General features: G+C 41.1%; 1 protein-coding gene across 4 annotated transcripts in view; it reads left to right on the top strand.

Moving 5' to 3' along the window:
- Positions 1-13,506, top strand: part of LOC121909600 (transmembrane protein 211) — a 93,375-nt gene that overhangs the window by 17,755 nt on the left and 62,114 nt on the right. For all 4 annotated transcript variants that reach the window (XM_042430088.1, XM_042430089.1, XM_042430091.1 and 1 more), the window contains one exon: positions 8,240-8,378. In XM_042430088.1, the coding sequence (XP_042286022.1) occupies positions 8,240-8,378 (139 nt within the window). The remainder of the gene's footprint in view (positions 1-8,239; positions 8,379-13,506) is intronic.

The following is a 13,506-nucleotide window of genomic DNA, read 5'->3' as shown; positions in this document are numbered from 1 at the left end:
CTTTGCAGCAGGGAGCGTCCTGTCTGGGTCCCTGGACGAGAACACTAGATGTCTGATGACAATAAACAACTTTCTAGTGTTACTGTGTAACTTGGATGAGAGAAACTGAACACTGATACTATAAAGGAATAGTGTTACCAAACATAATTAATGTCACCATTCAAGGCCCAAAATAGAAGTAATTAAAACTATTCCAGGTAGTAGCGTGTACCCTTTCTGTGACATTTGGCAGAACAAGCACCAGGACTGAAGTAACATGAGGCCAAAACGGCTTCAATAAGTCGGCCCATACGGTGAGATTAATCCAGAAAGTTGGCTACTTCAGACATTGGCTCAAAAAATCAGCTGAAATGCAAAAAGCAGTCCCTCAGAGCCTCGTTTTTTAAATTATTTAAGTATTCCATTTTTAAATTATTAATTTTAATGTCATTACTTTGATAAAAAATTCATTTCTCCCCATACATAATGACATTAAAACTGGCGGTCGATCTTATGTACCTTACCATCACAAAATTTAATAAAGTTTTCCTGTCTCACTCAGTTTTTTAAAGTTGCAGCAGGATAGGTTCTTTAGTCGCAGGGATTATAGAAGTTTATAGAAGATTCTAGTCAACATGAACACTTCAGTTTAACTTCAGGTTACCTCCACTAGCAAACCAGAGCTAACCAAACGGCTGACCCTTAGTGAAGAAAGAGGCTGTGGGTAACATACAATATACACTGGCACCAAATTGCATGGTAATACATCCAACTGTTTTTTCAGTCTGAACCACAAATGTCTGGTGCTGGTATCACTAGAGGACAAGTCAGGTGACTTCATCCTCCAGGCACCATGCATATCTGTTCCAAATGTCATGACAATCCATCCAACAGTTGTTGAGATACTTCAGTCTGGATCAAAGTGGTGAATCTACCAACTAACCGACTGACAGACCGATCCATCTCCATCACTAAAACTAAAACCCTGAAATGAATGATAGGACAACAAATTTAGGAAACGACAGAGGACATAGAGCTGAAATCATGTGAGGGATTTTCCTTCCAAACTACTGAGACCATGCAGATAAAGAAAAGATAAAGAAAGATGTGTTACTGCTGGTGTTTTTTGGCCTATGTAATGTTGTGAAGGAGTGAAAGTATGTGTGAAAAGTATCTCTTTCTTGCAAACCATTGCTTGGATACACAACAGGAGGAAAGATTGTGAAAGTACACCATAAATGTATCCAGTATGGACACCAAAGGTCTTATTCTTGTGGAAAAAAATCTCTCTCTCAGAATGGATTCTCTTAGATTCTTGAACAAATTCACAGAGGCAGACTTCAGGCAGAAATTGATACAAGATTGAGGTTAATCTGAAATTCAATGCATTCTGGTACAACTGATGCATCCACAATATGATCAATCTTTTTCATCAAGAATGTTTTGTTAATATTGGAAATTATTGACTGATGTTTACAGTTGTCGTACAGTTTTTGTAGCACATTAAACACAGAACATGATATGTTCTGGGGAGGAACCACTCTTTAAATGGGCCCAAAAATAAATGAATGTAGAGGCACCTTTTGCATTTTGACCTGAACCAACAAGTGTCTTCACTGTGGCCGATAATCTTAGCAGCCTATCATACTTGTTGTGGGATTTTATATTATATCACAACCTTAAACCCTTACAATTATACCCTTACAACAAAAACAAAGGAATTCCCCTCTGAATGTAAATGTGTTTGTATGCTAACATTGAGTGACTCTCTATGTGAGTCCCTGTGGGTGTGTGTGTGCTTGAGAGGGAACAGCTAAGTGCTCCTGAATGTCACATCCTATCTGCAGCCCGTCCCCAAGGTACAAATGGACACTCCATCCACTTGTCAGGTGATTAATCTCCGCTCCCATCCCTCCCTCATCTCCTCTCCATCTCGTATTCACTCTGTACACACAGCGTCGTCAGCCATTCAGAGGACAGTCACACTCACATATATGCACACACACACACACACACACTTACCGTACGACACTCCCTCTCCCAGTCTCCTCCCAGTGAAGATCAATGAGGAGACGGATGTATTATTCAGCACATTAATTTAGAGGTGGAGGGAGCTTTTTGTCTTAGTGCTCTGGCAGGATTGTCAGAATTCATCTGAGAGATGATGATGTTACACAACAAGCAGAGAGAAAAAGTGAAGAGTAGAAGGGGAACGGTTTACAGAAACTGGACAGGTGAAATCAGCTGATTGCTTATGTGTGATGGAGCAGAAACACCTCTGGTGGCTCTGAGATGTTCAGGGAAGCTGTGTTACAGCACTAATGGGCTTCTAGAGGCTGAACGTGTCAAGGCCGATGCTTTAGTATGACCTCTGGGCTCTCACGCTGCTGAATGCTGATTAGAGATGGGAGAGCTGAGGCAAGCACACGCAGAGGATGAGACAGCAGTTGTGTGCAGATGGCATACCTGTACACATTGACAATGTACACCAGAGCACACACACACCTACATACACAAACTTGTCACATCTGCTTATCGGTGGATCTGCAGTGCTCTCACCTCACCTCTTGTCCTCCATAAAGGCGAGGCGTTCGATTGTAAAGTGGTGAGGTTATTTCTGTCAAGGGCCGGTGCTGAGCATTAAGGTAACATTCTCCTCGCCCCGGCACTTCTGAAGAGCAGAAACCTGTGTGGAAACATTAAGCCATTCAGTCCAGGCTTGGGAAGGCAAAGTGCGTTTAATGAGACATGCCTTGCCATCTCCATCTTGTAACTCCCAATTGAGGAGACAATGAAATTTCATTGTCCTGTACAGTGTAATCCCTGACTTCCTTAATGTAATTGGAAATGAAAGAGTCCCCTTCAGACTGCCCCTTTATTACTCAAAGCAGCTGTATAGAGGGGTTTTTTTTGTTTCAGCGCAGTTATTGGGCTCCAACAGGCTCAGGATGTGGACCATTTATTGTGGGAATCCAATAAAGTTTCTTTACGACAGAGCCAGGTAGTCTTACAACATGTGTGTCAATGCCTTTGGCCCTTAGTTTTATCAGCATTGTAACACTTGTATGGTTATATTAGCGGCTGCTAGAGGCTTGTTACTCGTATTTCCGGATTAAATGATGCTTGTGGGTCAAGTCCGCCAGTTATTGTCTGTATTAATTAGGGTGGTGATGTAAAAGTTGTGTCCTTGTGCCTTAAGTCACAATATCCTGAGAGGATTGCTTTCTAAATCAAGTTTTCAGGCTGCAGCAGAGTGAAAGACAAAGAGATTAAGATAAGTCCTTGCTGTCTTCTGCCAAATGAAAACTTTGATTTCTTCTCACCACAATTCTCTACTCTTTCAACCCCTCCCCCTCATCGCTTTCGACTCCGGCTCCAGCTGTTGGGGTGGATCTACCAGTTATTCACACATAATTGCAATTTATTTAGGAAGCATCACTGAAAGGACCAGTGCAGTTAGCAGCTCATTTTCTACTAAATTAACTTGCTCAGAGCGACTAGGGCCTCCTAAGTTTTTCTGTATTGTCTGAGTTAAAGTGGTAATGATTATGAGTTTGTTTCATCAGAACACACTCACACAGAGACACAGAGTTGGGAGTTGATTAATTGTGACACCATTAATTGAAATGCTGGTTGTTTTCTGTAAAAATAGCTGTGCAGCACTCTGATAGCCTTTATTAGTCTCTCGGGCTGTGTTTAAATGGCACACAGAAAATGTCATGTGTATAAATCTATTACAGCTTGCAGATAATTGACTGAAAAAATGGGCAGAATACACAAATAGCAGCTGGATTTATAGCTTACATAGGGAAATATTTATATTTACACCCATTTTCAGAAATGTATTTTTTTCTTTGCCCTCAAACAGTCGTGCATTTTTATGCTAATCATCTTTATCAAACTTAATTCAGCCGATCACAACGTGCCTCTTATTGTTTAGTCAAAGTAGACCTTATATAACTGAACACGGCTGTCCTCCCCCTCAAAGGCTCCACTCCCCTATATGACACATGATGCACCTTTAATGTGTCACAATGAATTGAGAACAGCAGGGTGGGAGGTAGGCTGCACACTGGGAGCCCACGAGGCACGCCGAGATCAAGCAGCAGGGAGAAAGGAGACATTCCTCTGCATACATGAATATCATTCCAGCGAGAAAGGGAGGAGAACAAAGACCACCGAAGTTAATGGCTTTTCTGTATCTGAGTGAACCGCTGTGTCTTCTCTGTCCTCTTGTAGTCACCAAGTTCAAAACAGGAAGAACAAGTAGCAGGAGTAGCAGAGATAAAAGTTCTTGTTGGCATAATGTTTTTTCTTTACTTACCATGTCCTTTTTTTGGTATATTAATGCAGCTATAATCTATATTTTTGTAGTATCAATGGATCTTGTAACTGTGTGTAATGTGAAAGGCGTTGCCGTAATGATGAACCCACAGGTAATTATCACCCAACTCTGCAGTTCTCCGCAGCTCTCAAGGAGCTTGATGGCATCTTTCAGCTCATTGTTTTGGTTTTAGAGCCCACAAACGTGCTGTTTTGGTTCAGTCTCACTGCTCTCAACAATTTGTTTTTGGCTGCAGCTTGCAGCTATTTTCAGTGAAAAAGCTCTAAAAAACCACAACACACTACCTGCCCAGCACCAAACAGCAGACAGGCAAAATTAGCAACTAGCTAGTGAACATATAGTGGAGCATTTAGCTGCTAAAGAGACAGATATTTCACTCAGGAGTTGGTGGAAGCCAAAAAAAGAGCTAAAAGAAGATATTGGATTTTCATCATTCACCAGGTGGCCAGAAACACAAAAGCAAATGAATGCTGATGTTGCTCCATATCTGCTCAATGTGTAAATAGGCAGTTGTTTGCTAACGTGTCCTTGGCACCTTAAAAGGTGATAATGTGGCACGCCTACTGGTTGCCACATGCATGGTGTGACGCATGCCACACACCACATAACCGCAACGTCCGTGTTTCAAATCTGGCAGTGGACTTTTGTTGGTTGTCACTCCCCATCTCTCTCCCCTTTTGTTTCCTGTCATTTCTCCACTGTTGCCATAATAAAGGCATAAAATGCCCCCCAAAAAATCTTTAAAAAAAAGGTGATAATGTGTGAGTGTTGTGTTCACAGCTTGTTTCTTCTGCTTCTAAGTGGCCAGAAAATAATTGCTTTGAAAGGGAAACCACTGGTGTTGCTAAATATAATCAATCTCTAATGCTCAGGAGTTATTACAGTATATGATGATATATTTCACTCGGTGTACTAAAGGATTTCTTAGATTTCCTAGAATGCCTTTGATAATAATAACTTTGACTGTACCTGAACTTGTTAGTTCAGAAAAAGGTCTAAACACAAGCAGGTAAATACCTTCCAGGTGTATTTATTCAGCTGTGTATATACTGGATGTGTCAGTGTTTTTGACTGTACCCAAAACTGTGGTGCATTCTGGTCTGTTGCTGCCACTTTGGTTGGAGAAATTGGAATCTCTGCTTCTTTTATGATTTTATGATCTGTGTTTTATGATTATTCAATGGTGCTGTTGTTAGTACTGAAAAAAGGTTAGAAATAAATCTTTCTACTAGAGTCTCTTTCTAGGGATTGACACTATCTGACAAAATGCTCACTGTGAATGTTTTAAATTACTAGAACACTTCTAGTAATCATTTCTCCCTGTCACTCTAGTGTAGCTGCTGGAAATATTTTGATATAAAGTCGTGTTGTCCACTTTTCCCCAGCTGAGAACAATTTCACTGCTTCACACCAAACACCATTCAGACTTTATTGTGTTTGCTGAAACTTAACTATTCTCATCAACATCACCACATGTTTTTATATTTATTGTTTATACCTTGTGTCTTCCTGCTGGTTATTTATCCTCCTCCTCCCTTCATGTCAAGTCAAGTCCAATTGATTTTATTTATATAACCCAGAATCACAAAGGAATTTAATATCTGTAAAGCCTATGACACCCTTGATTCAGAGAAGGAAAAAGTCAGGAAACGCAATAGTGGAGGGGTCCCTCAAGGACAGGTGGACATGCATTAGATGTTGTGTGTACAAAGTCGACAGAAATAACAAGTAAAATGACACTATAGAGAAAAATGATGATAATATTTGGTAAATAGAGTGCAAACACACAGTATATAAAGGAAATAGATACTGGAAGAAATGCAGATGTGGGAAAACACTGGTAGGACCTCTCTCAGGAGGGTGTGTGGCTCAGCTTTTGCAGATAGCAACCTCTGTACTCACTATGAAAGTGGGGAAAGTAACTGATTGACAAAGCTGGTAATGCGCAGAAATATTAGCACAAATGATCTGACGGACTAAATTTATTTGGCAAAAATGAACATTGTGTTGTTTGCAGTGAGCTCCCATTGTTGTGCATCTCCGTCTGCTGTCCTCTGGCTCATCCTACAGCTGACTACCGATGTGATAGTCAAAGCTTGCATTTGTTAATATCCAAACAGTCATCACAGAGGAAGAGACTGTACTGCTAGATGACTGACAAATGATCAACTGTGCAGAATTATGATGACATTTGAATCATAGATTAAATCAAATTAAACCTATAATCTTTCTCTGAATTATTTGCAATACAGTCCTGAAGGAGTTGTTCGCATTCTGCACATGCTCTTCCTTTGCTTAATTGCAATGGTCAAGGTGCCCTTGTGCAAGGCACTTAGCTCCCAGCAGTTCCCAAGGAGCTGATCCGTAACCCAGCTGTGAACGTGAAGAAGAACACACGTTCAGCAAAACCTGGACAAATAAAGGTCAAAAGAATAATCACCATCATTGCCACTAACATCATAGCACTTGAATATTCTCCTGCTCCCCTCTTTGCCTCTCTGCCAAACACCCAGAACAAGCTAATTAAATCTTCTGTCAGGCATGGAAATCGCTCTGCTTTCATCCTCCCTCCATTCACGTCAGTCACATCAGGGACATGCATAATGACACGTGTTTTAGGGCTGTAATTCCCTAGTGCGTGTTAGACATTTCTCTCGGATCGCCCCCGCCTGCATGCTAATCACTAATGTGGCGCTGTTTTCTGACTGCGGCAGTGTCTGTGTGTTGCACTTGTCCAAGAGGGACATGTTTTGAAAGTGTCCAGGAGGGTGTGTGGCAGCTTTGTAGTGAAGTGAAGCTGGAGAGTCACTTTGAGAAGCTATCCACATCAAACAGCACCACCAAGACACACAGGTTGTAGGAAACACACTCACACCTACACACAGACACACAGACACACACACACACACACACTCCCTCAGGGCTAACGCACTATAGGGCTTTCAAACTTACCTGCCACTCGTCCAGGAATGCACACTTTCCCAGGAGACTCTTTGTAAGAGCAGAGTAAGAGGCCAGCTTAGCAGGTTGAGTGAAAAGCCGGTCAAAACACTGACAGGATGCTGTGTAAAGAACCTAAATTTCTCACAGCAGAAGAATTAACATGCCTGCTGCTTTACGGAAGTGGTGATGTTCCATGTCAAATGCATGGCAGACATGCTAGTACAAATTTACATGTTTGCACACATTTGTACAGCTCATTAGAAAAGGTGTGAATGAATCTATCATCTGCGTGTGTGTAGTAGTGCTTCTGTTTTGCTCCTCTTGCTCCCAGCATGTGTGTGTGATTAAGCGAAGATGTAATGAATAGGGACAGTGCCCTGTTGTTTGGCCATAGAGTGCTGTTTTCCAGCTGAGAGAGCCATTAACCTGTTAGGAGGATTGACTGTGAGATTACACAATCTGCCCTGACCAAAACACAGACTTCTGGCTTTTGGGAGTGTTTTCAAATGTAGCAATGAATCATAACTCTTTGACGGGAAGGCAAACACAGACATTTGTTTGTGGCTATGTTACAAAAGCAGCCTCTTTTCACAGAGTAGAGGAATTTGCAACCACTTGTTGTGCAGCCAGGTGTCTAACACAGTAGTGTCTGATTTGCTTTCAGTGAATGAATCAGGTAGTATTGATCGTTTAGTTAACAAAATGTCAGAAAATAGTGAAAAATTCTCGTTATAATTTCCTGCAGCCCATGGTCATGTGTTCAAATTGCTTGTTTTACTCAATCATCAGCCCAAAATCCAAAAATATTCAGTTTAAACTTATGTGTGACAAAGATAGCATTGAGAAGCTGGAACCAGTGAATGTTTGGCATTTTTGCTTGAAAAATAACAAAAACGGTTGATCGTTGCAGCTTTAAAATTAAGTTAAAATAACAGTGTTTTGTGTGTGTGTGTGTGTGTTTGTGTTCTTCAGACCAGTGCGGTGCTGTGTTCAGGAGGTTGCGCTCTGCTGGCTGTCAGCTCCCTCTTAGCCATCATCACCATCTTCCTGCCCAGTGGAGGATGTGAGAGGAGGATCTGCACCCTGGCTGGATACATGCAGATGGCTTCAGGTCAGTACAGACGTGAATACACACACAGCAGCTTACACACACTAATACTGGATACAGACAGATAATACAGAGGACTTTCTTCTCACAAATAGCTAATAACAGCTTGTTAAGTCCTGCATCTGCTTAAAATTCATCATTTCAACACTCTGCATTGCCCCTGTACCCCCCGAGCACGAGGCATTCTGCACTATCTCATCTTCCTTCAGTAGAGCCTCTCTGCAACAAGCCCTGACAGTGCTTCCTGTTACCAGAAACAGTAAAAAGAAGCTGACTTTGTTGCCCATCAGTCAAAACACAAAAAAACAAAGGAAACAACTGGAGGACAGCTGCTGCTAGGCAACCAGAGTCTGCATGGCACTCGTAGGGGTGAACTGCTGAAGGGAAGGCGAGGATAGATTTAGAGCCTGCTGTAAAAAGACAATTACGCCTCCTTAACACAGGTCATTGGTTCAGGGCTACATGTGACTTATCAGGCTGCCGCTTTCATTCAAACAGAGAAGTAGTCTCATAAACAAAGCGTGGTCTTGTCAGCACTTCGGCTTTAAAAACCCATAATACACCACGGCTCATGTCACTGCTCGGTAGCGGCCTTCACACTCTTGCCTTGTGCATCGGACCATTTTAATGGCTGTTGGTACAAATGTGAAGCATTTTTCTAATGTTAAATGAGAGGTTCATGTGTGCTTTAGTTAAAGCAACATATTTTCTTATACATGTCGCACCTTCACATTTTCTGTTGAGATACTGTGTATTTGCACTGTTAAAGATAAAATAGCTGAGCAGCAAGTCAAAAAAATGCCGTTTTCTGCCTTTTCTAAAGCTATTCATGCACCTCTGATGCCTTTTTGATTTAGTAAGTCTCAAGTCACTTCATCTATCCACTCTGTTTTTCAGGTCGACTGATTCACAAACCCTTAGTTGTTTATTTTTCCCTCTCTAATTCATTTGGCGTCAGCAGCAATTACGTAGCCTGTATACTGAGTAGCTAATTTGAATCCCTGCATGTGGCATTTAACTAAGCATAATTAGAAGCTGAATTAATTGGGCAGGTTAAATCTTTATTGACAAAGCCGGAACTTTCACAGGGCATGGTTAATGGTGTGTTTTAAAGTGGCGCTTATTGCTAACAGTCAGACCCTCATACTCCTCTGTCTGACTCCACAATCAGATCAATGTTGCTCTGGGAAGATGAGAGGGAGTCTGCAGCAAAGCAAGAGTGCTGAGCCTCTTGTGAATGTGTGTGTGTGTGTGTGTGTGTGTGTGTGTGTGTGTGTGTGTGTGTGTAATCCTGTTCTGTGGTGTAGAGCTGTGTGTCTTTCTCAGTGACAGACTTTGCTAAATAACAATGCAAAGCGAGGAGACGGGCCTTTGTTCAGTTTCCAGGTCGACTCTTGTCTAGATAGACAGAGGTTTCACAGAGAGCCCACACAGCCCTGAGGAGGGCAGATCAGAGGAGTGTTTGTTTTCCCAGCAATGCAAGTATGTGCATGAGTGCTATCAAAGTGGCCTGATAAACTGAAACAAGTAGATTAAGAACAATGGTTTTCGTTAGAGTGTGCATATTATCAGTGTTGCTGATGCCTGTTTTTACTCCCATGTTTTCTACAGTATCTCTGACAAGTGAGGCAAAGGAGACGTGTGATGTTGTATTACTTCACTTACAGTATTACAGTATTAATATAGTAGTAGTTACTGTATGAGGGCTGAACGTCACAAAAATAAAAAAAAAGAGATCACATATCAAATAGGAAGGGAAGGGGAGGTTTATGAAATGTTTGTGAAATGTAAGCAAAACATACACAAAACGTATGGGCAGAAATGTCACAGTTTTGTGGGTGGAAAGTTAATTTGCATTTTTAAGTTGATAGGATTGAGCAATGCAAAAGGATTTTAGCTAGAGATGCAAGAAAATCATCATGTAGTAACATGTGGTAGAAATTATTGCATAAAAGATTTTTTTTCATTAGATATTGGGTTTAATTACAGTCAGTCATGTTGTCAGGATTCATTGCTGTAGTCTGTTGCACTTATGACGACGTTGCAGATGCATGTGGAACAGTAACAATATTGTTTTCATAATATCTGTTTGCTATATGGTAGCAGTATTATAGTAGACCAGTGGTTCACAAAGTCACTGGGGTGCTTTAAGGACAGTCTGAGACAACGGAGCTGGCCAAAAGGATTAGGGGTTAGGGTTAGGGTTAGGGGTTAGAGTCCACCTCTAAAACTGACACTTGCTTTACAACATTTGCTGTATCACTTTTACTACATAGCTAGAACATAGGAGGCACAGCCCAGGAATGTTTGTACATTCTGTCAGAAGTAGAAGCACGTAACCTTGTGTCCTTACATTCAACAGTTCTGCACACACAGCAGAGGGCTTTTCGAGGTAAAACTGCCCAGCTCTTTGCTTTCTCAGGCCGGTGGTCCCGTGGGTGAAGTCCAGAATTAGATGTGAACTTGCTAACCCCTCCACTGGTTTAGCTCAGCACTATATCAAGTGGTTCAGCTCCTGCGCCACCGAGCGCTGCCACCATCAATGTTTTACGCTCCGAGAGAGGGAGGCAGAACATTTCTGTGTGCCTAGGCGGGGAGCTTTTTCTCCTGTCATGCATATTTTATCGGCCTGTTCTTCTTAGTGGTCAGGATCCATAGGATTGGATGGCTCTTTGATTCGAGCAATGTGTGTCTGTGTGTGTGTGTGTGTGTTTGTGTGGAAAGAGTGAACAGAGATGGAGACATGCATAGACAGATTTACTTATCAGGGTAAAGAAATACATGCAACCATTACTTCGCACATAATTTTATGCATATTATAGATGTACAAACATGCACAGGTGTAAAAACACACAGCTGCAAGCTCACAAACACACCCACTCATTTATTTCATTCGTGTTACTGAATTTTATTTGAATTTCTGTGTATTTAACTTTCTAGCATTCCACTCCTGGGTAACATCAAATCTACCCTTCATTTTTGCTTTTTTACTTCAGTTCATATGCTGACAGAAGCAGCTGAAGACCACGTTGGGGTTTCGTCGTGCAACAACACTCAGGCAGATTCTCACAGTGCAGTTATCTGTTCAGGGCTGAAGACACGTCACACTCCGCTGAGTGTACAAGCACTCACTGCACAGACAAGCGTAATCTCAAGCTGCTTTCCTCCAGGGTTATAGCCATATTAACATATGGAGATCATTTACATTACATGCTCACACGAAAACGTTGGAGAGATTTTATTTGCTACATTGATTGCCTGTTGTTTTCTCTTTTTATTGATATGACTGCCAGTTCAAAAAATGTTTTAGTGTGAAAATGGTTCTTTGGGAGTCTGGCAGGTTGAGGACTTAAAAGGTATACACCTAAAGCTGTGTTTTTCTGCTCTTGAAAGAAATATGAACCACAGAGTGTTTTTTTTTTTCTTACCTGTATAATCGAAGATGTTTGTGTTGCTCGGTCTGGAGCAGCAGCAGCTTGTGGTGTTTTGTTGTTACACAGAGAGATAAAAGGAGAGCAATGGCACTCAGTAATAAATGGGGAACCACAAGTGAAATCTGGCTCTGCTTTGAGCAATGAATTTGGCAGCGCTATTTGGTGACATTTTTTAAAATATGAAACCCAAACTGTTTTTTTTTTCTGATAACAAGGAACCCTGTAATTTAAGAAATATTTCATGTGCCGCAACATGAAAGTTTTCTTGTATGCTTCCCAAAATGTCAAGATCTTATTGAAATTCTTTTACCACAAGACTTCACACGTTGAGGAAAGAAATCAAGTTTCCCAAAGTGGAAGCTTAGAAAAGTAATTTTTCATCTTAGATAGACATGAAGTCTTGAAGTAATGGACTTTTTTATGCTCTGATTTTCCTTGTTGATGTACAAAGCCTGGTATGTTATCTGAACATATTCTTTGCAGCTATCAGTGATTATAGTATTTCAAATTCTTTATGTCAGTAGTTCACAACTTTTTTGGCTTGTGACCATTTTAAACAAAGCAAACTCAACATATTTCTATGAGCTGTGAGCACTTTAAGAGCAATCAGATTTTTAAAATATCATGTACATTTCCATATTTATATCCTGGGGCTATATTGGAATATCTTTGAATGATTTACACTAAAAAAACCCTCTTTATTTATCTTATACTGACCCTTTATGCAACCCCTCAGTTCAGCCTCTGTCTGAAACAGGCCATGTTAGCTCCCGTCTCTTTAAGACTCCCCTCCCGATGAGCCCACTCTGTTCTGATAGGTTAGCTTCCAGAAGCTGTCCCTCAGCAGACTTCTGCTGGCTCTGGAGGCTACATCAACATGATTTTATGTAAGAGAAATATATATATTCATTATATATATTTTTTCCATTTAGTTAAGTATCCTGCAATCACTCAGATTTACTTTGGGGCCCCTTACAAGTCCCCAGGAACAGCGCTGGGCTTTGAAGCCAATTTCACATGATGGCCAAACTGTGGAATTACAACTTCCATTTCCACCTTTGGCCCAAAAAGCATTTTTCCTGCACACAATCATGAGAAAAGGAGCATCTCTAAAACAGTGGATACATTTTTTTGAGCATCACAATCCCTGCAAAATGACTCGTTTCACATCAGAATTTGATCCATTCGGTCCGATCACATTTCAAAAGTCTAGAAGAGCCACACGATTGAATTGTTTTATCCACATTCAAGTAAGCCAGAGGGCTAAACTAGGAGTTAGCTATCTCAGCCTGCAGAAGTTTCTAGTGGGCAAACTCTATGGGTGCATTGGGCCCATAGAGTTGCACAGTATGTTTTCATCTAGGTCTTTACATTGGGAAGTGGCTTTTTTGGCTTCATGCACCACTGAGCAACTTTCATAGGAATGAATGGAACCCTCCGACACTGTATCCAGTTATCTTTTTGGCCCCTGACCCTTTAGTGGGAAACCACTGATTTACATTATTATTTGATATTTGGTTCATTGTGTGGAGAGGCAGGTTGAGTTGCTCATGGACACTTGGCAAACTAACCTCTTGTTGTAAAACAACTTCAGAAACAATACTCTTCTGATATCTGCAGATATCACAGTACTGTGTCTCAGCCTCAGGACTATATTTATATCAAAATCGTGACATTTCGGCTGCTCTTGGCCATGA

Source organism: Thunnus maccoyii, chromosome 13 (genome assembly GCF_910596095.1).
Source record: "Thunnus maccoyii chromosome 13, fThuMac1.1, whole genome shotgun sequence".
In the NCBI taxonomy this organism is placed as follows: domain Eukaryota; kingdom Metazoa; phylum Chordata; class Actinopteri; order Scombriformes; family Scombridae; genus Thunnus; species Thunnus maccoyii.
This window is presented reverse-complemented; position numbering and strand designations above follow the sequence as displayed.